The following is a 27673-nucleotide window of genomic DNA, read 5'->3' on the forward strand; positions in this document are numbered from 1 at the left end:
TCTCCAGTCCTTTTTGATGTAATTCTACGCATTTTATACCAGTACCAGCAGAATCAGAAAGAAATAAAGCAAAATTATCCAACACTAATAAGAGACTGCGCCGCACTGCCGGCACTGCGGACAGGTTAACAATTCAAAAAGTTACCGACATGGTCTGTCGTGCAAGTAAGAAAAGATAAAATACTTTTATGGGGTAGGAAATAACTCTGCAGGGGCTCTGCGCTTTCTTCATTCCCCTCGCCAATAAAAACAACAAGGCAACACTGACAATAAAGTTCATTGAATTTGACATTGTTTTTTTTAAACCTCGTTCGATCTTGTCGATTAATAAATTAAGAAATGACGTCGCACTTACCCACTAATTACTAATCTTCGTCACCGGCTTCTTCTTATCTTCATCATCATCAATATCACGGTCATATCTTGCCTTTAAAACAATCCTCTCATCGCACTGACTGTCAATATCCCGAAAACTTCATTCTCAGCTCACAATCACCAACATCGGACCATATAAACAACACTCGCGTGAGCTGACCTGACAGCCAATCACAGCGCTGAACGTCATCGAAAAATATGGGAATACCCGGACACCTGCTGACGGAAATCGATTGTTACACCGGCGCTACAATCATAATCTTATAGCAATTTGGGTTCGAATCCATGATTTCAGAAATTATTTGCGGGTGAAGCGCCGGAACCGGGTAAAAGTGACCTTATTTCGAGCATCATTCATTCACGGGTTTTCTTTTTTCATAGCACTCTTTTCAGTGAATGGTTTTCTAATTTTTACATGTCATTTTGATCTTTTGTATCTTTTATGTGCGTGTTAATAAATGATGGTATTATAAGTGTTAAACGGTGTTCGGATTTTTATTTGACACTCACCATGACTGTAGGCTAGTCATGAATCGCGTGAATAGCTGGGACAATGTTTATGACTCCATGAACGTAGGGGCCTACTTTGAATTGCAATACAAATTGGGATTGGAAATATCCTAAGAAATTGTGTGACAATTCGCACAAAGGAAAACATTTTTCGACCAAAAAAATAAGGTCAGAACTCCCCCGAGGCCCTCGTTCAGACTACCAATAACGGTAAAGGTACCATGTAGATATAATAATTCCTTACATATTTTCTGGTGATCTCGTTCTATTCTTAGATCTATTTCGAATAGGTCTTAATACGGGGAAACAATTCCTCGTGCAATTATAGATTAGCAATCAATAAGCATGAATTGAAAAAAATAATAAGAGACAACCAGGTCTGTGCCAAATTTTTTTGAGGGGTATTATTACTATTTCAAGAAAAAGGGCACTTCTTACCACGTAAAGGGGCACTTTCCTGTTGAAAAAGGCCAGATCTTAAATACGAAGGTACCTGAATAAATAATTTGAGAATGGATAATTTTCAATTTCCTTTTAAAAATCTGATTGTATCCAAATTTCGAAAAATCTTGACCCAAATTTGTCGACACTGACTTTTTGAAGGGCCATTGAAAATTTCGGGGGACCGTTCGCTACCCCTGAACCCTCTTTGGCACAAGCCTGACAACGGTCTATTGAAGTAAAATCCCAAAACTTCATGTAAAAGCGAACATCAAGAAACAGTATATATTTCAATAATGCAAACCAACATGGTTCAAAAAGATAAACTTTATTCCAAACATAATTCCGTTAACCAATTGAAGCCTTCCACACATATAACAATTCAGTTTTTTTCCTCATGAACACAATAATTCGAATATCAACCATTTACAATTTAAGGCGACATCAAAATGATCAAAATCTATCTCACAGCCAGTTTTATCAACCAGGGGTCCACTTCTATAGCTATGGCTCTAGATTTTAAAACAACGCAATCGAAATGAACAAATTTCAATTACTGAGACAAATCCGGCTTAATGCAACTAACTTTCCTCGGGATAATCAAGAGCTGATTTGGTCCTGTGGAACTCTGTCCAGTCTATGTATGGTAATGAAAAAGGCAGGTTTTAGACCAGTTTTAATTTAAAACCTACAAAAACTGGTTTTATATAGACCAGTTTTAACTTGAACCCAAAGATGCTGGTCTTTTAGACAAGTTTCGACTATATCTAAGACCAGTTATACAGACCAGTTTTAACTGGGCAGTTTTCTTTAAACCAGTTTCTACTTAACTTATTTATATGGCTTGGTTTATAGACCAGTTTTAACTTGAACCGAGGGTGCTTCAAATGGAATTTGAACAAGCTGCTTCGTTAAAACTTATCTCTAAAACTGACAACAGGTTCACAGCTAAAACTAAGGGTATAGTCCAGCCAAGGTTGCAGAATAATAAACAAGAAAGTGTACTCCTCTCAAAACTAGAGTTTGAATTCAGCTCATTTAATCAAAGCTGCATTTAACCGTAAAGTCAATCTTGGAATTTCAATTCAATTTCTGTTTTTTTTTTTCATTCCTGGAACATTTACACCACTATTATAGGATATATATAGGGACCATTCATTTAGTACGTACGCAAAAATCTGTCGATTTCACTCAACAAACCGCAAGAAAGCTATCTTTGTAAATAATATTTGACGTTTATACCGTTGAGCGTAACACATTTTAGTTTTGTATCTAGTGGATAGGTGGCATCTCTCAGTACTGGGTACATAGATGCATAGTTGAGATTGGTAAAACATGGAGAATACACTGAGAAAAGGCACGAAAAATCGAACTAGAGGTCCAGGGACACCATGCCCACTTGGAAAGTGGTTTCAAATGCCCAACAATCTAACAATTTCAATATTCAATGCCCACTGGTGATAATATACAAAAACCAATGACCTTAAAACTCACCACAATCATAGAAAATGTCAGCAGCTACAATTTTGCAATGATTGTGATAACAATATATGCCACAGTACCAATATAATATGGAAGTACTAAGTTATTCTACTATTCAACGCCCCCTGGTGACCATATAGAATAACTAACGACATTGAAACTCACCACAATCATAGAACATGTTATGAGCTACAACTTTCCAATTGATTGTTGTAACAAAATATGCATATGTATCAATATAATGCAGAAAAACGGAGTACTGATGACACCAAGATGGCCGCCAATTGCGTGATAATTGGCTGATCAAAAATACCTGTCTCGGGTATTAAAGATCCCTTTCCATAGAATAGCCATCACAAATTTCAATGAGAAATGGCAAACCAATAGGAGGCAACAGGACTCAGAATTTTGGGCACAAAAAAGGTCACAGGACGGCCATCTCTAGTCCGATCGACCCAATTTTTTTTATGCTGATGAGCCCTTGAGCCTTTACAATGAATGTAAATCTAAAAAGAACATATTTGATGCTCATAGAACCGAATACCACGTTAATGTAACTGAGTAAAACCTGGCAGATATGAGTAATGCCGGAAAAATATATAAACAAACTGTGAATGAATAAAAGAAAGTGGCAGATTAAGAATTCATTAAAGAACTAAGATCACGCGAAATGAAAGACCCAAAAAAATTCTGGAAATAACTCAATTCTAATAACAATAGAACAACGATAGACAATTTCACAGAACCCTCCCCCCCTCCTGCGTACGTACTAAATGGATGGTCCCGTAAACAAATACTGGCACAGTCTTTATCTAATCCAGATTTCGATCTCATTTAGATTACACGAATAGTCCACCTATACATAAATGAATATAAAATATCGCGTTGAATTTGGATTTCTCGTACGAACGCGATGAATTTCATAGGTCCCGAATGATCTGGATTAAGCCAGTTTCACTATACCTCGGATTTCTCGTGAATTCCGTCAGTTCCGAATAATCGGGATCGAGTCCGTTGTACCGTAGATGGGATTCCTTATAAAGCGGATAAATTTCACCGGCCAGGAGCGCGGGGATCAACGCAGTTCTACTCAAAACCTTCGATTTCTTGGATTAATCGGATGAGAAATTCATCGGTTCCGAATGATCTTTATCAAGCTGGTCTTTACGAGTCAAATACATATAACCGCAGTAGCCGTAGCGTTAACTGAGGTCTTCAGTCCGTCATTTCGAAATAATCGAAATAATCCACTTTCTTTTCGACCCTTTTCGTTTTCATCAAATCGTGATTGGAATCGAAGGGCGTCAATCCCGAGATATTCGTGCTTTGTTTACTCGCTTGCGCAGCTGTTCTGTAAAACAATAAAAGAACAAATTACTCCACAGGGCTCGACGGAAACAATGCTCACTTGGGAGCTGGAAATGGTTGACGATCTGAATAGTTCAGTAATCGGAATGATTAGAAAATCCCCGGGCCCGGTTTTATAGGCAGGTATAATCTTTAAACCCGGGGGTTAACTCATTTGAACAAGAATTGGGTTAACCCCCGGCTTAAAGATAATACCAGTCTATAAAACTGAGCCCTAGGCCTAGTTTCAGGAAAAATTTAACTCAAATTTTTGGTCCAATTGCTATTGGTTACTTCATGTTTTCAATAAGGACAAAAATCCGCACTTTCTGACTTTTTTCACAAAACCGACCCCTGGTGAATGCAAACACAATGTCCTTGAAATTGGCCGCAATGATATAGAATCATCCTCACTTGCCAGGGTCCAGTATCACTCCCGAACTCGCTTCCACCACCCCTCTGGCCTCATGAAGCGTGATTTCATTACTGGCGCTTTTGCGCATGACGTCATATATCGATTTGCGAAATACTTCCTTGTTCGGTAAAACGTTCGCTGATTGGTCAATTAAAACGGGAAAACCAACAGGTTGGTACAACTGGAAGATTGGTACAACCGGATTCTGGTCGGCTAGTAACAACTCTAACGACTCCTGAGGTCAAGGGGTTTGGGGAACAGCTTTAGTGTAGTGGGTTCGAATCCCTTGAAAGGTGAAGATGATATAGAATGCGATGCAGGCTAAAAATGATTTTTCAGTATCAATTTGCTGTACCCCTTCAAACGTTCTTTCTTCCACTTTCAATCATCCGCACATAACACATGTTCAGTACTTCACCTGAGACAATTTCGCTAATTGAAAATGAACTACGAACCCCGAACATTAGACATATATCATCAGTTAACAGTCAGGGGCCAGTTGCTTAAAAGTTGGTTAAAGATAACCGGTCGTTAAATACCATAGTAACAATGAAATTTCAATTGTCACCATATCAACTATCCACTGGTTAACTCTGACCAACTTTTGAGCAACCGGCCCCAGAATGTCTCGAAACTTCATATATTTTTAGAAGATTTTCAATTGAAATCCTTTCTTTACTTACGCGATTTCCTTCTCAGATTTATTATGAGGTATCGGTACCGGACGTTTGCCGTGGATTTCTCTTTGAACACACGTCGTTAACGTTACGTTCGGTAACCAACATTTATCCCTGAAAAATACGTGCGCACAAATCATAAAGGATTCGATTCGACAATTCCATAGGTTTGAATCGAACGTGAAAACAAGCTCAGTTTCAAAACCAACCATGATGCATTATAGAGCAGTATAAAACTAGTGGGACAGTCACGGCTTAGATTTAAGACCATTCTAAGAATACCTTAGTTCTTAAGTCAATCTAACAACTCAAGATCACACTTAAAATTTTGGAATGATTTGAGACTTAACTCACGAATGTGTTACTGAGCCCTACACGGACCATAAACACAACTTAACATATATGAAGACTGTAATATAAATATCTGAATAAACGTTGAATAAACTACTAGCTCCACAAAACTTTTCAGATTTCAGATTTTCATTCTTATTGCTGGATTTTAATACTATGATTACAGCATGGACAGAGCGTTTCATCAATAGGGGGACTGAGTGTTTTATCGGGTAGGCCACTTTTATTTTACCAGACTATATTCCCTGAAATTAATGTTGTTTTTCTCGTCTCAGTCAACTAGGATTTCAAACGGAAACTGTTTGATGATACGCGTGATCTAATTATCTCAACAAATTCCCCGACTTTTCCCATGATTTCCGAGTAAGACGCCACTCCGATCAATGGTTATGTAATCGTCGATCTCTTACTTGTACGCGGTGGCGACGACGTTCTTCTTCGGTTCTTGGTCGTAGCTCTGGGTCTTACAGCCGTACCACTCGGCGAGTTCGTGCAGCAGACGCCGCTGTTCACGATTCATCGGCGCGAACGAATGACTGCGATTCGGGTGTTTCGATTGTTTCGCGTTCTGCACGAGCGCACAAAACGATTTCTCCACGTTCGCCACGAACGCCGAGTTTAATCTGAAAAACAACGGAAAACGTTTTTTGCTCAGCGGCCACCGGTCTAAACATCTGGACCCAGTTCCACGTTCATGAGTTAGAGTTAACTCTGAGTTAAAATTAGTTCATTTCCAATGAGTTAACTCAGGGTCAAATTTTAACTCCGGAACAGTGTAACTGGACCCTGACGTTGTTTTTCACCGGTAGATCATTTATTTATTATGAACGCATAAAATTTGAATATTTCAATCCCCCCTCCCCCTGTACGCAAAATGGGCCATTTTTTCATAAACATTAAGCATTACAGTACGCAATTGCATGTAACCCTACCCCTCCCCTAATGCATACATAATAAATGAATGACCCCTAATGAAGGGAGTGGGGCCAGGGTTTGTGTTGGTGTAAGGCAATCAAACCCTGGCAAGCGACGATGAAAGCGGGGCAGCCAGAGGCAACATCGTTCCATAACATATCGGCGCATAACATGTTCAATTCTCTTAGGAGTTTTCAGGAGTATAAGTGTATATGTCCTGACCCGGCAGTGCGGTTTAGAACTCAACACGGATCTTTGCGAATGCGATACGAACCTGGCGAAATCTTTGAGAAACGTTGAATAAGACGGATTTCCGAGTTTGGACTCGAGGTTTGGATTCGTGATCTCCAGCGCTAGCGCTATTCGTCGATTCCTTTCGATTCGACCGCATTCTTCATTGCAATCAATACTAGAAGAAATTCGCAAAAAAATACGATGTCTTATTTTAACGCTTAAAATCAACTGAGAAGCATTTTACGGCGAAATCTTTACTTGGAGTGTGGATCGAGCCTTGCATACCATTAGCACAGATATCGATATGCAGCCCTTCTCAGAATTTCGGCATACGTATAGTAGCGTGAATGATCAGTTTTTGAAAATTTTCTTATAAAATGTCTTATACCTGGTGTTTGTAGTTCATTTCGAAATAAAAATATCTAGGGTGAACTACCCCTGCTGATCAAAAGTGAAGTGTGAAGTGTGGACGATCAGTTTTTGAAAATTTACTTATAAAATGTCTTATACCTGGTGTTTGTAGTTTATTTCAAAATAAAAATATCTAGGGTGAACTACCCCTGCTAATCGCAAGTGAAGTGTGAAGTGTGGATGATCAGTTTTTGAAAATTTACTTATAAAATGTCTTATACCTGGTGTTTGTAGTTTATTTAAAAATAAAAATATCTAGGGTGAACTACCTCTGCTGATCAAAAGTGAAGTGTGAAGTGTGGACGATCAGTTTTTGAAAATTTACTTATAAAATGTCTTATACCTGGTGTTTGTAGTTCATTTCGAAATAAAAATATCTAGGGTGAACTACCTCTGGTGATCAAAAGTGAAGTGTGAAGTGTGGACGATCAGTTTTTGAAAATTTACTTACAAAACGTCTTATACCTGGTGTTTGTAGTTCATTTCAAAATAAAAATATCTAGGGTGAACTACCCCTGCTAATCGCAAGTGAAGTGTGAAGTGTGGATGATCAGTTTTTGAAAATTTACTTATAAAATGTCTTATACCTGGTGTTTATAGTTCATTTCAAAATAAAAATATCTAGGGTGAACTACCTCTGCTGATCGCAAGTGAAGTGTGAAGTGTGGACGATCAGTTTTTGAAAATTTACTTATAAAATGTCTTATACCTGGTGTTTGTAGTTCATTTCAAAATAAAAATATCTAGGGTGAACTACCTCTGCTGATCAAAAGTGAAGTGTGAAGTGTGGACGATCAGTTTTTGAAAATTTACTTATAAAACGTCTTATACCTGGTGTTTGTAGTTCATTTCGAAATAAAAATATCTAGGGTGAACTACCTCTGGTGATCAAAAGTGAAGTGTGAAGTGTGGACGATCAGTTTTTGAAAATTTACTTATAAAATGTCTTATACCTGGTCTTTGTAGTTCATTTCAAAATAAAAATATCTAGGGTGAACTACCTCTGCTGATCAAAAGTGAAGTGTGGACGATCAGTTTTTGAAAATTTACTTATAAAACGTCTTATACCTGGTGTTTGTAGTTCATTTCGAAATAAAAATATCTAGGGTGAACTACCTCTGGTGATCAAAAGTGAAGTGTGAAGTGTGGACGATCAGTTTTTGAAAATTTACTTATAAAATGTCTTATACCTGGTGTTTGTAGTTCATTTCGAAATAAAAATATCTAGGGTGAACTACCTCTGGTGATCAAAAGTGAAGTGTGAAGTGTGGACGATCAGTTTTTGAAAATTTACTTATAAAACGTCTTATACCTGGTGTTTGTAGTTCATTTCAAAATAAAAATATCTAGGGTGAACTACCCCTGCTAATCGCAAGTGAAGTGTGAAGTGTGGATGATCAGTTTTTGAAAATTTACTTATAAAACGTCTTATACCTGGTGTTTGTAGTTTATTTCAAAATAAAAATATCTAGGGTGAACTACCCCTGCTAATCGCAAGTGAAGTGTGAAGTGTGGATGATCAGTTTTTGAAAATTTACTTATAAAACGTCTTATACCTGGTGTTTGTAGTTTATTTCAAAATAAAAATATCTAGGGTGAACTACCCCTGCTGATCGCAAGTGAAGTGTGAAGTGTGGACGATCAGTTTTGGAAAGTGTGCCGATAAAATATCTAATATCTGGTGATTTGCAGATCATATTCAATTGAATATGTTTATAGTTTTTGAAAGTTGCTCAAAAGTTGGTTAAAGATAACTGGCAGATAAATACCATGGTCACAATAAACTTTTAATTGTCACTATGTCAGCGGTCCACTGGTGAACTCTAACCGACTTATGAGCAACTGGCGCTAGAAAAGTAAATATCTTACCGATGGATCTTGGCCGCAGTTGATTTATTGATCAATGATTTGAGATCGATATTGTTTCCGGATTGAATGTCGATGATCCGATTGGTTAAAGAGGAAGTCGTTATTCTGTAAGTTGAATAAACATGATAATTAGTTAGATCGATTCGGGATAATGTAAACTAAAGAGGTTTAAGATAAGCCTGCGTTATTCTACGGAATCCCTCCACGACACTAACTATATGTACCTAATAATCATGCCGAGATTTTTGGCACCAGTGTGAACGATTGACACGGTCTAATCAAACTCAGGCATAATCTTAAAAGCACCGCTTACGAATTCAGACCAGTCTTAACACCTTAAACATTTCGATTGTTTCTAAATTTCATGTTCTTAAGTCGCAATTGAATGCACAAAATACGTGATTTTCATCTGTAAATATTCTGTCTATCCGGACCTACCAAAGTTGTTTTGAATGAAAGCAACATCTAACGGATGTCAGCATGTCAGGCTAACACTCAGGTGATCGGTGTTGACATGTACGTAGATCTATGTCCAAAACCCTACGCGAACGAACTCATTGGACGCAAAAATATATCCAAAACGTTCAAGGGGTTTTAAGACTTTAGGGGTTCGACCATTATCGAACTAAACCCGCAACAACTATCTTATTAGGCCAGGATGAAATATCAGCATTAGGGGCTTACCACATTGGGGTGATTCATTTATTACGTACGCATTATGGGAGGGGGATGGGTCAATTGCGTACTGTAATGCTTAGTGTATATGAAAAAATGGCCGATTTTGCGTACAGAGGGGGATGAAAATTTCAAATTTCATGCGTACGTAACAAATGAATGATCCCATTTGATGAAATAGTACGGTTCTAGTTTCAATGACCAGAAACACTATTTCGTTCTTTATCATATATGCAGTGGTCATTGATACTGGATGCTGACTATATAACGTATCAAAATTGACAAGAACTTGTAGAAATATCAACGTTGCATCAGACTTAATGAAAAATACCCACAGCTGATGATTTAATGAATTCATTCTGACGGTTTCAAGGTTTTGACTAAACTTCGTCAACAGATGATAAGATAAAAACCCACAAATTTACAAATTAAAAGAAATCTAAAATCGAGAATTTATTAATTGAAACAATCTAAAATATAGAGATTATCATCAGGTGTCTAGTGTGAAATCGAAACGTCGTGTTCTTTTATTTTAGATTGTTTCAATTGATAAATTCTCGATTTTAGATTTCTTTTAATTTTTAAATAGTGGGTTTTTATCTTATCATCTGTTCACCACGTTTGAGTGCGGTTATCGAACCATTCGTCAACAGATTTTTGTTTCATCGATGACGAAGTTCAGCGAAAACTTTGAGACTGTCAGAATAAATTCAGTTGGCCCGTAGGAAATTGGAAATTTTTGAAAAAATATTCACTTTTTATACTCCATTACGAGGGCGGTGTCTTCTTGTTTACCGCCGAGGTTGCATATTACGTTCTCCGACCTATGACCACAGGCACAAGTTATCTTCATCTGAAAATAAAATTGAAGGTGTACACTATAACCGGTCGGATGATCAATGTTTAGATACGTAGCTTAGACATGGCCATTTCTGGACTAACTCGGACAAAAAGGTTGTAAAGCGCTCGCGCAGGTGGTGTCGGATGATGGGAGTGCTCCCGCGCAAAATTGAACGCTAAGAGAAGCAATTTCACAATTTCTGGCATTTCAAGGGCGAAAATTTTGCTTCGTTTTCATACAATTTGGCCTCATGTAAGTAAGTGCATCTATTGAATGAAAACGAATTAAAAAGTGTTATTAATGAGTGAATATTTGGATTAATCGATGCTCAAATTGGCATCCGGGCGGACCTTCAACAATAATGAGAGTTCAGACTCCCTGAAACCTCTCTAAATACAGACCTCAGATAACCGGTAAATGAGACAGGAGGATGCCAGATCTCCAGGTCACCTATCATTTATCTCCATTTCATTTACCATTTATCTGAGGCCTGTATTTAGAGAGGTTTCAGGGAGTCTGAACTCTCATTATTGGTGAAGGTCTGCCCGGATGCCAATTTGAGCATCGATTTCAAAATATTCACCTATATACCTGGAGATCATGTTACCGTAAACAGGAGATGAATAAGTGAGCTGGAGATAAATGATAATTGAACTGGAGATAAATAATAGGTGACCTGGAGATCATGGTACCGTAAGCAGGGGATGAATAAGTGAGCTGGAGATAAATGATAATTGAACTGGAGATAAATAAAAGGTGACCTGGAGATCATGTTACCGTAAACAGGGGATGAATAAGTGAGCTGGAGATAAATGATAATTGAACTGGAGATAAATAAAAGGTGACCTGGAGATCATGTTACCGTAAACAGGGGATGAATAAGTGAGCTGGAGATAAATGATAATTGAACTGGAGATAAATAAAAGGTGACCAGGAGATCATGTTACCGTAAACAGGAGATGAATAAGTGAGCTGGAGATAAATGATAATTGAACTGGAGATAAATAATAAGTGACCTGGAGATCATGTTACCGTAAACAGGAGATGAATAAGTGAGCTGGAGATAAATGATAATTGAACTGGAGATAAATAATAGGTGACCTGGAGATCATGGTACCATAAACAGGAGATGAATAAGTGAGCTGGAGATAAATGATAATTGAACTGGAGATAAATAAAAGGTGACCTGGAGATCATGGTACAGTAAACAGGGGATGAATAAGTGAGCTGGAGATAAATGATAATTGAACTGGAGATAAATAATAGGTGACCTGGAGATCATGGTACCATAAACAGGAGATGAATAAGTGAGCTGGAGATAAATAATAGGTGACCTGGAGATCATGGTACCGTAAGCAGGGGATGAATAAGTGAGCTGGAGATAAATGATAATTGAACTGGAGATAAATGAGACAAACTGAAACAACAGCCTTACCTCGGCTTTACAGGCGGTTTGAGGACACGGCCAGTTACCGTGGCAGGGAGCAGCGCACGCGTGACCGCATAGCTCACGAGCTAGAACGCATAGCTGTTTACAAACTTCCCCCTCTTCGAGACAAACTCCCTACAAAGAATAAGGTTAATTCCATAAATGTCTGGTTTCGATTAGATGAATTAGTGATACCTATTGGAAAAAAGATTTTTCTTACCTTGTGGCAGGTTTTTTGGCATTTATGATTTGAGCAAGATAGAAGTTTATTGCACGGCAAACCGCAAGAAATGTCCACGCGGTAGCACGGGATGAATTTACGCAACTGAAAAAGAAAATTTCGTCCTCACGTGAAAAATAAATACAACATTTGACAAGGAGCCAATAACGCTACTGCAGCAATCAAAGACTCCACTTGTTACGAGCAAGGACACACCAGGTGTCGCTAGTGTGTAGTAGGACATTAACTACTGCAGCAATAGAGAATTCCACTTGTGTCAAGTGAGGATCCAACGGGTCTCATTAGTAGCTGTTTTGTCTTCTGCGCTTCAATTACGTCTAGATTTCAATTAAAATCCAATCACTTTTGCTCTCAAAGTAAAACCTACTGTTAGTTATGCCATCTGGTGGCAGAGCTGATATTTTCCTCTTCTAAAAATCCTCTTGATCAACTTAGTGAAAATGTTTAAAAAATGTCACCGTGAGCGATGATTTTGTACATACCTCATGTCCGCCCATGCACATTTTTTCTGTTAGTTCCGTACACGGTGGACAGGTGGCGTCGGAGTGACAGTTATGGCGTACGGGGTGATCGCACGAGTGTTTCCTGGTACACAGCTGATGACATTCGGGCGGTTTAGCCCCGCACGGGATCGGCGGGTACTGAATTTCATGACCGCAGTAACATGTTAACTCGTCGAAACCTGAAAACAGAAGAATTTTTTTACCTTTTTAAATTTTGACATTTTAGAAAATATCTCCGCCCGTTTTCACAGCTAAGGCCCCCGGTTTCACCAGAAAAATAAGATTAACTCTAAATCGACACGTGAAAAACCGAATAAATTCAAAGTTAGAATCGAACTGCAACATGTTAGCTGCCACCATGCCAATACAGTGACCGCCCTGATCACCGCCCCCATCCCCCCAATTGCCACCGAAAGTATACTCATCAGTTGGCACTCAAACTATTACGTAGTCAGGCTTTCAAATCGAGCATTGAGAATGAAGCAGAGTTCGTTGACATGCAAGCCAATCAGGAACTGTGTCATTCCAATGAGACGAGTAGTACTATAAAGGTCAGAGATGCTAGGGCCAAAGTACCAAAATTCCGGAATTTAGAAAGGGGGTCTGGAGGCCCTCCCCCAGACAAAATTTTGCGTTTTTGCACCGCCGGAGATGCGTTCTAGAGCGATCTGGGTGGTCTCAGTAACTGTTACTACATTTTCAATATGCGGAGCAGCACCATACGGAACGGATACTTTTCCTTGTGTCGATGTACTAGCGGCAGTGTCACGATCGGCATCTTCCATCTGAAAATACGACGGCAGGCATTCGTTGTGCTTCACACCCCTCGCTGCCTTCTTATGCCGTGCGCTATCCGGGTGACGAAGAATATCTTTTTTCTCGCCACTACCGTATTTGACCTGGTCTTTACAAACGACGCAGTACGCCACGCCAGCTAAGTCTAACTTAAGAATGTAGTTCGATAAGTAGTCCCCGTTACTGTCCTTACACTCTAGCCAGTGCCAGTTAAATTTATTTTTTATACCGCTGTCAATTGCCTTTATATCGGCCGACTCCCGACTGACAATCATTCCGTGCGTGCTCATTTTGCAGACCGTCCCGCTTGACAGCTGCAGGTAAAAAGAAAGTTACAAAGCTGCGTGCCTCAGGACATAGCACGCACGTGCTAATAATTGAGATGATATTTATTAAATATAATCTTAATTATTACCACGTGCTTCTTCACATTGTTGGCCATCAGCGGGACGATGTACAACGGCGCGTAAAGATTTGACTATTAATTGGAAATGGCGTCACAACAGTGGCGCTCCGCCTACGCACGCACAGATACCACAACAAGCACACGTATATACATTGTAGCAGAACGTCCTCGGAAACAGAGACCAAGATAAAATAACACAGAAGCGACGACGAGTACAAGCAAACGAACGCTTTTACGGTCCGTGACATTACTGGTTGCCGCGAGGAATTCTCACCCAATTTCCGGAATTGACATCGGCAATCCTAAATTTCCGGAATTCCGGATATTTCCGGAAAACTAGCATCTCTGTAAAGGTGAACTACTTGATTTGACGCACAAGCTTTGACTACTTATGTATAGAAGCTTCTTCAGGTAAATGAGGGAATCTAAAATCTACGGATCTTCTGTGTCATTACAGTGTGGTAGTGCAGATATCAAGCAGTGAGTAGGAAGAATAAGCTAAGTGTGCGCTCGTAGTGGCAATGAAGACAGAACTGGAACTGCGAATATAGGCCTACTTGTAACCAGCAATGTGCGATGTGTTAACCAACAGCTGATTCCACAGTTACCAACCGGTACATGAATTAAGTCAAAATTCCAAAGCAATTCATTATTTTCAATTTTCCCAAATGGAAATGAACTGATACTAACATACCACAAGGATGTCAAAATTTCAATGGTGACTTAGTTGATAAACACGATTTTCAAGAAAGATTGCCGAAAAGAGTTACAATTGGCAAAAGCTACACGAAGCGTTCGTAAGATGAATTTTCCAAATGTTTCCAAGGATTAGAGGAAAATCAATCGAACTCCCAAAACGGATTATTTCAAAATTCCTAAGTTATTCCCAATTTCCTAGTTTCGTAGGAAACAGGCCAACAACAACGGAACTGGGTCCATTTCAATTCCGTTGTTTATTGAGAGTTGCAATTACGGATTTAGGGGGTAGTCACCGGGGTCCTGACCCCTGCCTTCACACACCGAGGTTGCCCTTTTCGCCGTGACAGTGATAGTTAGAACCAGCAAATTCGACACTCATCCCGTCGAGGTTGGCATCTTTCCGGATGTATTTCTTCAAAAACAGCATAACACTCGCGAGAGTGGGACCTTACTAGTGGCCTTTGACGCGGCTGCTTTGTCCGAGAAATACCTTTTCTTTATACCTTTACCTTTAGAAATACCTTTACTTGTGGACCCCTTACGATTTTTCTGTCCCCCGAGTTGATACAACGAAACACTTACTGACGTGCCAGCAGCTGTGACAATTCGTACGATGACAAACATCTTCGCATTTGTGCAAACCGCACGTCAGTTTCCGGCTGCAGATGGCGTTGCACGGGTGTTCCGTGTCGACGCAGCACAGTCGCGGGCACTTGTGTCGGCCGCACGATTTTTTCTTGTTGCAACGTTTTTCGCAGGTGAACGGCTCGTCGACTGCGAAAGAAAAAATTCGTTTAGAAAGATGAATTCATGTTAGAGAAAGTTAAACAATTTATTTAAAACCTGGAAAAAGGTAACCTGAGGGACGGTTCTATTTCAAGAAAAGGGCACCTTTTCACCGTAAAAAGGGCACCTTTTCACCGTAAAAAGGGGCCCTTTCTCATTAACCCTTTCAGTGCTGGCTAATTAATACCCTACAGTTGACAGGTGCTGCCATCTTTCAAGAGAGATAATTAGTAATTACTAATTAAATCAATACACCGCAGTGCGGTATACTAGCAAAACCCATCACTGATTCGTACACCGCACTGCGGTGTAGACGCACTGACAGGGTTAACAAAAGACAGATCTTAAATATATGAAGTGCACGGGTACCTGAATAATTCATTTGAGAATAAATTACTTTTCATTTTCAAAAAAAATCCATGAAAGTTGTATCCTAATTTTGAAAAATCTTGACCCAAATTATTTTACACTGATTATTATTTGAAGGGCACTTTGAGAAAATTTCAGGGGGTTCGTTTGCTAAGCCCGAACCCCCTCGGCACGGGCCTGAACCTATTACAGCAGGGAATCGAACCTGATGGTATCATGAGACTCAGCCTGATCATCACCGGTCTATTCGCACACTCCATGAAGTCATATTCATGTAAGCCAATCCGGAAAAATGTTTTATCATAGCGCAGATATAAATAGCCATCCGCGAATTAGCCTCAGTAATCATACAATATGGAATCTGATTGGTACTTATGCAATTAAGCTGTGCATGTCCTTGCACACAGGGCCAATCAGGCAGGATTTTGGCTGATCTCGTGATGTCACCAGGTTCGAATTCATGCCGAGGGAGGCAGGGATAAATCGAGAAAAGATAAATTTTAGATCTTCATTTCTTTATATCGGCGATGATAGATGTTGCAGCGGGGGAAAAACTAACCGGTAAATTTGACGGCTTCCTCACACGGGAAATCTTTAGTGACGTAGTGGCATCGACACTGCACCGGCGTTTCAAGGTCGCACTGAGCGCACGGTCCCGTGTGACATGGCATCTTACAACGGTGACGCTTTGCTAGAAAAAGATAAATCATGAATCAAAAGTTTTGCAACGAGTATTCTCACTTCCAGACTCTGAGGGAAGGAAAGGGATACTTACTATGAAGGGGAAGTCTTATCCCTAGACTTTGAGGGATGGGATTCTTACCCCCAGACTTAATGAGTGCCTCGGTAGCTCAGTGAGATAAGGCGTGATGCTGTTGCATCCACTATCAGTACCGAGTGACAAGTGGGTTCAAGTCCAGCTGGCTGCTTACAGTGTGCGAGCAAAACACTTCAACGGCCACCCCATCGTGAAGTTAAATGGACAATCCAATAGGGTTAGTCTTGGGAAATCAAGAACCAAAACGTTAACGTAAACCCAAAAGAAACAAACAAAGCTTATTTCTTTCCTCCCGACTGACTGTGAAAGAAGTTATATTCTTACCCCCCGGCCGAGTCGAGATTAGATTCTTACCCTCGGGTCCGCAGTCGAGTTGTTTATCACAGATTTCGCTACAAGTAGGTACGACGTCGATGCAGGACGAGCGTCTGCTCGCGTTCGCAATCGAGGTCAATTCGGTTTTACCGCACGGACAATGACTCAATATGTCGGGAGCCAGCGAACATTGTAAACAGTCGCCTTCGTGACACTCCAACTCGCATCTATGTTCTCCGCATTTCAAAAGCCTATACGAAAATTCCAACAAAATAAAGTTCAGTCAGAACACCTGCGTATACGAACACATCTCTATAGCGAACACTTCGCCGGAGACAAAATAATCCTATACTCTTCGCATACTACAGTACACACTCCGCACAAGTCAGATCTTTTACGACTGCGAAAATTTGTCCGAAAGTAGTGACATCTGAGTGAGATGTTATATAGTAGAAAAGTTACAGTCTGGAGAATAGGAGACATGGAGAATCTGATTATTGTGGAGCGGTGTGGCAGAGTGGATAGAGTGTTCGGCTCGAACCCCATACGTTGCCGTAGTGTCCTCGGGCAAGATACTTATCCTCATTGCCTCTCCCCACCTAAAAGTCAATGGGTACCTGGCCTGATACATGACTCCTAAGCGCTTAGTAGCCGCTCGGTGTTACTTCTCCCCAGGAAGAGGTGACTGATACATGTTTAGAGTATTAAAATGGCCAGGGTAATCATACCGAAAAATGTAAAGCGCTCCGAGCAGCTTCACTGGATTAAGCGCTATATAGGACACATATCATTATTATAGTATAGAATAAGTTCCCATGATAAAGCCATTACCTACATACATGTAATTCATAAAGATTAAAAGCAAACTTTGCGGAAATGTCCCCATCACTTTCTCATCCCAATTACTGTAGACTCCTACTAAATCCAGTGTTTTTAATAAGAGCCAGATCCCAGGTCTCAGACCCGTCTGTTGTTTGTAAAGGACCCGCCTGTTTTTTCAAACCAGCCTTCGTTTCAGGGACTGTGACATATTATGGGACCCTCCTGTTTTTCAAAGGAACCTGGCTGGTTAATTTCTTATTGAAAACACTGAAATCAGTACTCTCGGTAAACCGTTTATTTGTTAATCTAGCTTAAGTCACTTACTTTTGACAAACTTTTTGACAAGAGAAAGATGTGAGCAACGATTCCTCGGTTCCGCACAAAACCGTGCATTCTTCCTGACCACAAAAACACACTACAAATTTGAAGAACATCATTCAAAGATTATCAATTTATAGTGAACTATATTTCAATGCAGAAGTTAATAATCTGCAGCTTTGAACGCGCAGTTCTTCAGACACTATGCACGTATTTTTTGTCATTTTACTAATAATGATCATCAAGACTCCACATGTGTATAATATAGGATACATTTTTAATTGAAAATGAACTACAAACACAAGACATTAGAAATTTTATCGGCACACTTTCAAAAACTGATCATCCACACTTTATGGTACAATGGTGTATGTCCGAAGAGGGCGGTTCCGGCTGCAGATTGATATCTACACGAAACGTATTGACTATTTTTTCATAGTTAAATAATTCCTAATTAAACATGATATTCCACATACAGTTGAGACTCGTTAATACGATTCTGTTTAAGACGAAACCCATTCATTACAATGATTTCCAGCTTGTCCCAGCTAACATATCTATACCATTCCAGATTTGGATATTACGAAACCAAAACACGACAATTTCACTTTTGCCCAAAAGATTTGTATTAAACGACGTTCCACGGAATATTGATAAGCGGGCCATAGACAATATCCGGATAAGATCAAAGTCCGGGTTGGTTAAACCGATCCCCATTAAGCGGGATTGACTGTTTTTCTTCTTTTTTTTTTTAAAATAGATACCTTGTTTAATTTCTTGCGAGCAGGGGTCACACGGACCGGAGTGACACAAATTCGCGCAGTCGTGTAAACCGCAGTTTAACTGTTTTTCGCATTGGTTTTCACACTTCACGTTCACGGAGAGACCGCATTTCACCGTTTTACTACGCGAAAAATACCGGTTAAGGGAAACAATTAAAAATTTCATTTCGCTGAAAAAAGGTCATCGAAAACAAAAAACGGGTAAAAAATTATTTTTCAAAATTTCGCGAGGGAAATGTTGTCCAAAAAGAGCATATTCTTCCGGATTTCCTCTAGAAAAACATAGGCCTATGTTAGTTATGGAAAATGCTTGAAAATGAAACGAACATTAATTGACATAAACCTTGAAAATTTGGTGTGTGAAAAAGGATACGAAATTTTTCCGCAATCACAATTTTTCGTGGTAGTCGCATTACAAGGCGGACACGGACCCGGGTGACACAATCTGAAATGAGATCAGAAATATAGAACATTTCTGTGTATAAAGATTAATTCCTAAGAGCTATTGCTAGGGTCATTTCTATATATTCACATAAGTTTTAAATCAAGCTTTGTTTAGCTATATACACAGGACATCGAACATTTTATCAGGTCACATTTTAAATTAAAAATCTGATCGTCCACACTTCACATTAAGTCAGGACTTTGCTGACACGTTCTTATTGAAAATGAACTAAAAAAAATCAGACATTAGACATTACAGGGCAGCCAACCTCTGAACAGTGCTGTCAGTAACAAATTGAAATCTTTTTAGTAACTTTTCATCGAAATAAGGAAGAAAATGTTCAAATTAATCAGTTATCAACAGTAGGCCCTCAGTAACATCTTTTGTATTTCTATATGCATCAAACTAATCTAATCAGTATTTCTCATTACGAAATACGTAGTAACAAATACTGAAAATCAGGAACAGCTGGCAGTTCTGACATTACATCAGCACACTTTCAGTAACTGATCATCCCCAATTCATATGTGTTCAGAACTTCACCCGAGACATTTTTTAACCCTGTCAGTGCGTCTACACCGCAGGGCAGTGTATGAACTGGTGATGGATTTTGCTAGTACACCGCACTGCGGTGTATTGATGTAATCAGTAATTAGTTTTTATCTCTATTAGATGATGGCAGCACCTGTCAAACATAGTGAAATATTAGTAACTAACGATACACTGCGCCGCGGTGTAGATGCACTATAGTGCTATTCCCGTTATTCAACACACTAGGGTGGAATTTTCAAAAATTTTCAAATTATCTCCAGCACTATAGGGTATTGATTAGTCAGCACTGGTTAAATTGAAAATGAACAACAATCACCAGATTATTAATCGGCAAAACTGATTCGAATTCAAACTACAACATGGTTCCAGGAGAGGTAGCCGCATTAATCGAAGACCTGATCGAAACGTCGAAAAACTTATCCGCTAAATTTATGCAGCAAACAGCTAGGATAAATTAACACCGGCACGTTAAACCGGGGGCTGAGACATAAGTCGTACTTACATGTTACATTTATGCGGGCAATCTCGCGATCGCTTGCAGACCTCGCCGCAGCCGTGCGGCGTCTCGTACCGACTGTAAACCGGATCTTGCGCTTTACCGCAGAAACAGTAGTAATGATGCGGCAATCTGTCGTTGATGTTCTGACACGCCGGACAACGCCAGCCGGAATCCTCACCTGAAATCATCGAGAGACGTCCGCGATGAGAATAAGTAACTAATCACGATTTTATTGAAATATCTGAAGTTATCCAGAACAAGAACATCATTAGTAACTAATCATAACTATACTGAAGTCTTAAGTCATTAACTCTTTGCCTGCCAGGTCTATCTTTTAGGAAATGCTGCGCTTTGCCAGGATTTCCGTGTTTTTCAGAGATTCATAAAACAAAAAACTAGAAGAGATCAAATTTGTTTTATTTTGCTCATCTGGTCTTGCTTGTTCGTGTAAAATAAGCAGTATTTCTTCTAAGAGTGATAAAATCTGCAGCAATAATAATTGGCAGGCAATGGATGGGAGATATCGAACGTACCAGTACGTGTTTGGCAGGCAATGAGTTAAGAATGAGAAGGTTATCATTAATAAAAACCGATCATAATTTCATTGAATACCGTAAGTCATCTAGAACATTGTCATAAGTATCTTATCATAGTTTTACTGAATCAATGAAGTCATTCAGAATACGATGGCTGTCATCTAAGTTCCTACGGTAATCATTATTTTACGTAACAAATATCTAAAGTCATTGAGAACATTTTCATAAGTATCTACTTATGATTCGACTGAATACTTGAGTTATACCGTAATTCGAATAAAAAGGTCGGCAATCGTAACAAATCATAATTTCAATGAAATCATCCTCCGACAAACATAACTTTACTGAATACTCAAGTCATTTAGAATGAGAAGAAGGTCCTTACAAGTAGTAAATAATCCTAATTTTACTGAGAAATCATTTCAGTCATCGAGAATGACTAGGTCATCATTCGCAACTATTTATAATTTCAAAGAGTTTTTGAAATTATCTTGAAAGGTCATTTTAATATATATGACTTCATTTGACCAAAAAAAAAAATTATAATGTTACAGGTTCGCTCAGGTACAAAGTACATTAATGGCAACACCATAATGATAATTGTTAACAAGAAATGGGTCAAGTCATGTACATTTTTAACATATAGATACATAAGATTCAGAGAACATAAGACAGAGAAAGAAAAACAATAACAATAACAACAGTGGTAATAATTGAAATGGGAAAAAAACAATTAAAAAAAAGGAAAATAATAAAGGAAAGAAAACAATTGTCGGTTAGAAAGGTCATCATCAGTATCTTATCCTAATTTAACTGAATACTTGAGGTCATTTAAAATGAGGTCATCATAAGTAGTCATAATTTCATTGAATCATTGAAGTCATTTAGAACGATGTCGATAGAAAATACCCTAATCGTCATTTCACTAAGGGATCATTCATTTATTATGTACACATGAAATTTGACTTTTTCAACCCCCCTTGTACGCAAAATCAGCCATTTTTTAATATACATTAACCCTTTCAGTGCTGACTGATCGATACCCTATAGTGCTGAAGATAATTTGAAAATTTCACCCTAGTGTGTTGAATAACGGGAATACCATTAAAGCGCCTCTACACCGCAGCGCAATGTATCGTTAGTTTCTAGTATTTCACTATGCTTGACAGGTGCTGCCATCTTTCAATAGAGATATAAACTAGGCTAATTACTAATTACACCAATACACCGCAGTACGGTGTACTATCAAAATCCATCATGAGTCATACATAGAGATAGAGATATAAACTAGGCTAATTACTGATTACACCAATACACCGCAGTGGGGTGAACTATCAAAATCCATCACCGATTCATACACCGCACTGCGGTGTAGACGCACTGAAAGGGTTAAGCATTACAGTACGCAATTGCCTGACCCCCCTCCCCTAATGCGTACGTAATAAATGAATGATCCCTAAATCATTGAAGTCATCGGGAATGAGAAGGTCGTCAGTAGCACTAAACCATACCAGAAACAGCTTTACGAATAGCTTTTTTTGTTTTTTTAGGACGCTGAAGTTAACGTACGTACGTACCGTCGACCATAGCGACTGGCGACCGCGACCAGGTTTTGATGCAGCGCAGGTGAAAAATGTGGTAACAACTGCGACAATTCCAAACGGCGGCTTCGTGTTTGACGACGTCGTAACAGATCATACATTCATACGTGTTCTGAATCAGTTGATCGATCAACGAACCTGAAACGACGAAAATTACAAATAACACATAGTCCAGCGCTTAACCTCTTCACTACCGCGGATATTTTTTTTTTTTTAACACCCTCAACCCGCTAAGCGCCACACAAGGCATTATAAGCAGGTTCGACGTTTCTTTTTCCCAATCGGGGAGAGACCAGAGAAGAACCTTCGACCAAGAAACTCTGTCGCCACCAGGGTTTGAACCCATAAACCCTGGATTGACGAGACCAGTAACCGGCGGCTTAAACCACTCGGCTACTGCGCTGGATAATGTAACGTACCTCACCAGGATTCGAACCCAATGGCATCAATCAATTTAAAAAAAAATCGGTATTAGAGACTGTTAGAGTTACTAATCCTCCATCTATGAGTTAAAATTGGAACTAAATTGAGGCAGACAAGCCTATAGTACGGCTACACCACACCAGCGATTGTAGTAAACACATATATCTGCGATGTAAATATATGTCACGCATGGTGAGAGAAGGTCATTATTTGCGTCGTAAATACACGTCACAAGTGGTTATGAAGAGGTTAATCCGGATCAGTTTTTACGATCAAATTCCTATCATTTGAGGAAAAAAATATTGGTATTATCACCACCAGCCTATAACATCGGTCATCTCACCCCGGAGGGAAGCAAGCTGCTAGGCGCTCAGGAGTCATCTATCAGGCCAGATATCCATTTACTCTTGGGTGGAAAGAGGTAATATGGATAAAGTCTTGCCCAACTGGGGAAATTATGGTAGTGTACGGCCTGGCTTCCCGGAGTCGAAACGCTCTAACCACTCGCCTATGCCGCTAATCTTGCAAATAAATTCTATATGATGTTGTATGATCTAAATTCCTGATAAACCGGATGAATTTCATCAGTCCAAAAATGATCGGGATAAAGCAGGGTTCTCGATAAACTATCACTTTCAGCCCAAGGCGATTGATTTACCTCTTTTATCATATTTACCTCTTTGAGTTTCTAGTTCTTCGTTCGTCATCTTCTTCAATTCTCGTCTATTGTAGACGATCTTATCCCCGGTTCTAACGGCGAAACCGGTTGAATCCTTGGCGCCGTCGTAAGATCCCCGATCACGAGAACCCCTGTTGTGACCGCTGGAGCCCTTATCTTCGCCGAAGCCTTTTTCATACGAGTCTTTGACTTTTCCGTTAAAATCACGCGCGCTGAAACCCCTGTCGTAAGTTCCCCTACCTCTGCCATAACTTTTATTATAAAAATCTCCATCTTTGTTACAGCCATTGTCATAAGAACCCTTATTTTTGCCATATTTTGCCATTTTGTCTTTGCCCGACGGCTTTTTATAAGAACCCTGATCTTTCCATCTAGTATTCTTGTTGCGCGGGACTCTGTCTCCATTGGACGCCTGTTCATAGGAACCCTGATCTATCCCTGTAGTATCCTTGTTGCGGGGGACTCTGTCTCCGTTGGACGTCTGTTCATAGGAACCGCGATCTATCTGTTTAGTATCCTTGTTGCGGGGGACTCTGTCTCCATTGGACGTCTGTTCATAGGAACCCCGATCTATCCCTCTAGTATTGTTGTTGCGGGGGACTCTGTCTCCATTGGACGTCTGTTCATAGGAACCCTGATCTATCCCTCTAGTATTGTTGTTGCGCGGGACTCTGTCTCCGTTGGACGTCTGTTCATAGGAACCCCGATCTATGCCTCTAGTATCCTTGTTGCGGGGGACTCTGTCTCCATTGGACGTCTGTTCATAGGAACCCCGATCTATCCCTCTAGTATCCTTGTTGCGGGGGACTCTGTCTCCGTTGGACGTCTGTTCATAGGAACCGCGATCTATCCCTCTAGTATTGTTGTTGCGCGGGACTCTGTCTCCGTTGGACGTCTGTTCATAGGAACCCCGATCTATGCCTCTAGTATCCTTGTTGCGGGGGACTCTGTCTCCGTTGGACGTCTGTTCATAGGAACCGCGATCTATCTGTTTAGTATCCTTGTTGCGCGGGACTCTGTCTCCGTTGGTGCCCTTTTTATGAGTGCCCTTGCGTTCCCTGCCCGACTCAGGCCCTTTGTTGTCCGGTCCGTAGCCGCAGTCGCCGTCGAAATTCTCGTCATCGACACGATAGTCGTTGCCGGCCTGGTGACCGCGCCGATCGGGAGGTCTGTATCTGTAATTATCGCGAGCCGGTGCGGTGTATCTGTCGTGAACGTCTCGTTCGGAACGCAACGTTTTCCGATCCTCGTTTCCGACGACTCTTACGTCCCCGTAACGAGATTTAAAACTGCAATTTCCGACGCCGTTCGAGCGTTCATTGTTTTCGTCGAAATCCTCAGCGCGAGTGTCTCTTTTCGAACGCGACGGCGGTTTCACACGCGTTTTTCTATCCTCCTCTTCGGCGATTCTTACGTCGCGATATTTAAAGACGTCATTTCCGCACCCGTTCGACCGGTCGCTTTTTTCGTCCCGGTATCTTTCCGATTCTCGATCGAAATCCGAATTCGTATCGCCGACTCCACGCGTCGCGGCGCCTCCCCTTCCTCTGCCAGCCCTACCCCCTCTCGACCCTCTACGCTGCACTCCCCGACTCGATTTATCCGCCCTATCCTCATTTCTATTGTCGCGATTTTCCGCCCGTCTGTCGTAGTTTTTCCACCGGCCGCGAGAAGTTTTTGAACGTTCCGTGGCACCGCGGTTCATTGGGACGCCTCCGCGATTTCGACCGCGCGACTTTGGCCGCGCCCCGCCGCCTGCTTCCGCTACGACACCGCGCTGCGTCGAGTCCGGCCGCGATTCAACGCTGTCCGCGTTATTTCCAGGCGCCGCGGGCGTTTCTTGAAACTCGTAGAATCCGTTCGAGTAGTCGAAATGTCCGTCCCAATAACCGGAATAATCGTAATCATAACCGTAATTATAATCATAACAATAGCCGTACTCATCGTAATTATAGCCATATTCATCGTAATTCGGAAATTGTTGCTCCATTGTTGTAATTTAACTGGAAATAAAAGAAAACAAAGCCATTTTATGGAATGTGCATATATAAAACGAGATGACGAGAGAAATCCCATAATGATTCATTCAAAGATAAAAAATTCCTGAATAGAAGAGTAATTTTGAGCAACGTTTCGGCTAAACACTATTAGCCATCATCCTAGGCATACTGAGGAACAAAATGAAATAACAGAATGTTTATACAAGAATCAGACAATAGGATAAGGATTAAAGGATTAAGATCAAAGTAATTAAACAACAAAAACCAGAAACCAACGGAGGCAAACGACAAATTAGGGGTAGTAATGGATAGTAAAATAGCGGTTGACAGTTGGTAAAAAAAGATGGATAGTACTTCATAGGTTAGGCCAAAAATAGACCTAAATGATGTATACCTTGTTTCTCATTTCTGAGCTGAGCTGATCAAAAAGTTGGCCCGGCCGGCTGCCTGTCTATTCTGTACATAAGTTTTTTAAAATCATGATCAAGCTAAGAATAACAGACCCGGCAAATATAGAAACGAACTGATTACAAATTTCATCGCAGTTCATGAAATATGAGGAACAAGGAATCATTTTTTTATAGCCTTAACTTGTTTATCTAGGGTTAGAGCTTTATTTCTTCAGATAAATCAGTTTATACCTGATGGATTTATGCATTAGTTACAAAAGCTTCAACACGGTCAGGATGGTGGGTGGTCGGGGGGGGAGTTTGTCAGTTCGAACGAAAGCCCCTTTTTAGAAGAAAGTGCCCTTCATAATCTCATAAGAATAAGTTTTCGACTCAAAGTGTGACTTGGTCTGGTAAGATTTCAGAACGAATGTCCTAACAGTATTAGTATTAGTAACTGAAGCACAATTATTGTTATATATATTGTCAATATGATACCAATGACCCAAATTTGAGTGTGAGTAAATATTCGCTAGATGCTTAGGCTAAACAAAAATAATACCTTGTTTCTCCGCAGCGGCCGGGTCATTTTTGTAGAATTTGATAAAATTTGTAAACAGTTCATTTCTATAGCGGCCGGGTCTGTTAAAATTGATCACGATTTTAAAAAAAGTAATGTATAGGGTAGATAGGCGGCCGGCCGGGTCAACATTTAAGCTCAGCAGAGCGGAGAAACAAGGTATCAATTTTTTTTAGCCTTAGGAAACAGTTTTTAAACGATTTTCCTGGGGAGGTCCCCTGAATGGGCGTCGCAACTGTGGTGCTCACTTTTCAAATACAACAGAACCCGTCAAAAGTCCCCTTTATATAATTCAAAAGTGTCCCTTTCAAAATCCTGAGGCTTGAGGTCGGTCATTCCTGGATAACGAAGCTTTCGAGGAGTTTTACCGGAGAAAATTTCCGTAACGTTTAAGCCGTGAGGTTGATACATGCACGTTGTGACAACTGTGATGAGCGGCCCAGCAGTAGAACCTGCTTATCACTCAGCTCAGCACTGGACTGAACACTCACTCAGTCAAAATACCGATACATTATCAAATACCCCAGGGTCAGGGACTGCGTCCCAATCCCATTGGGGAGCGCCTGTCAGCTGTCGGCCAATCGGCAATGTCGACATGAGAGCTCTGACGAAGCCTACTACTACTACTAGCCTAGGAACTAAACGTTTGATGGCTGCCAGCGCAGTGTGATGCAACTACTGAACTAGTTGGTGTAGTGTGAAGAATAAATAATGAGACTGGGACTGAGAGATGGTCTGGCCCTGGGACTGCTGGGTCATGGTATTGGTAGGTACGATGTCGATGATGATGGTCGGATGGATGGTCACACTCACACTAACATCACATTCCACAGCATCGTCACGTCAGAACTGAATGAAGAAGCCCCCTACTGCTACTCTCTCAGTCTCTGTCCAATCCATTACTACTACATACTACATAGCCATAGGCCTGCAAGACTTTTTTTTACAATTTTACAATTTCTTACTTTATCAATTACCTTTCTGCACTCAGTCTGCTTGTCTTAAACTGTGATTTCACCACCGCACACAACCGATTTAGAATTATAATATCACTGTATCACTTGATTGATGTCTGTCTGCAGAGTTTCCAGAACCTGTCATGTCAGGTCTTAAGACCTGACATGACAGGTCTGACCTGTCATGTCAGGTCCCGAAAAAACCCAAACTCATGACAATATTTGAC

The 27673-nt window shown here is 40.2% G+C and overlaps 1 protein-coding gene across 2 annotated transcripts; it reads right to left on the reverse strand.

The window, feature by feature from the left end:
• Positions 1-1614: 1614 nt before the first annotated feature.
• LOC141911723 (transcriptional repressor NF-X1-like) lies at positions 1615-27571 on the reverse strand. Of its 2 annotated transcripts, none has more exons than XM_074802742.1 (19): positions 27468-27571; positions 23519-25524; positions 22396-22557; positions 20286-20460; positions 19160-19231; positions 18769-18908; positions 18011-18101; positions 16904-17115; positions 16331-16462; positions 15199-15390; positions 12696-12895; positions 12193-12297; positions 11979-12107; positions 10458-10555; positions 9028-9132; positions 6788-6922; positions 6009-6221; positions 5254-5361; positions 1615-4159 (listed from the first exon to the last, which is right to left on the reverse strand). In XM_074802742.1, exons 2-19 carry the CDS (start codon positions 25509-25511, stop codon positions 4024-4026), a joined length of 4398 nt encoding a protein of 1465 aa, XP_074658843.1. In that variant the 5' UTR covers positions 25512-25524; positions 27468-27571; the 3' UTR covers positions 1615-4023. The 2 variants fall into 2 exon arrangements, with proteins under 2 accessions (XP_074658843.1, XP_074658844.1); XM_074802743.1 differs by having other exon boundaries at positions 27456-27556.
• Between the last annotated feature and the right edge of the window lie 102 nt (positions 27572-27673).

This window comes from Tubulanus polymorphus, chromosome 10, assembly GCF_964204645.1.
Source record: "Tubulanus polymorphus chromosome 10, tnTubPoly1.2, whole genome shotgun sequence".
Taxonomy (NCBI): Eukaryota; Metazoa; Nemertea; class Palaeonemertea; order Tubulaniformes; family Tubulanidae; genus Tubulanus; species Tubulanus polymorphus.

Bases quoted from the DNA above. Each gene is read 5' to 3' on its own strand.
- LOC141911723 (XM_074802742.1), bottom strand. From the start codon at position 25,511: ATGGAGCAACAATTTCCGAATTACGATGAATATGGCTATAATTACGAT. The intron at 19,232-20,285 runs GTAAGTACGACT...ATCTCATTTCAG, and splicing joins TGCCCGCATAAATGTAACAT to ATTGTGTCACCCGGGTCCGT. The intron at 6,222-6,787 runs GTTCGTATCGCA...GTTGTTTTTCAG, and splicing joins TTTCTCAAAGATTTCGCCAG to ATTAAACTCGGCGTTCGTGG.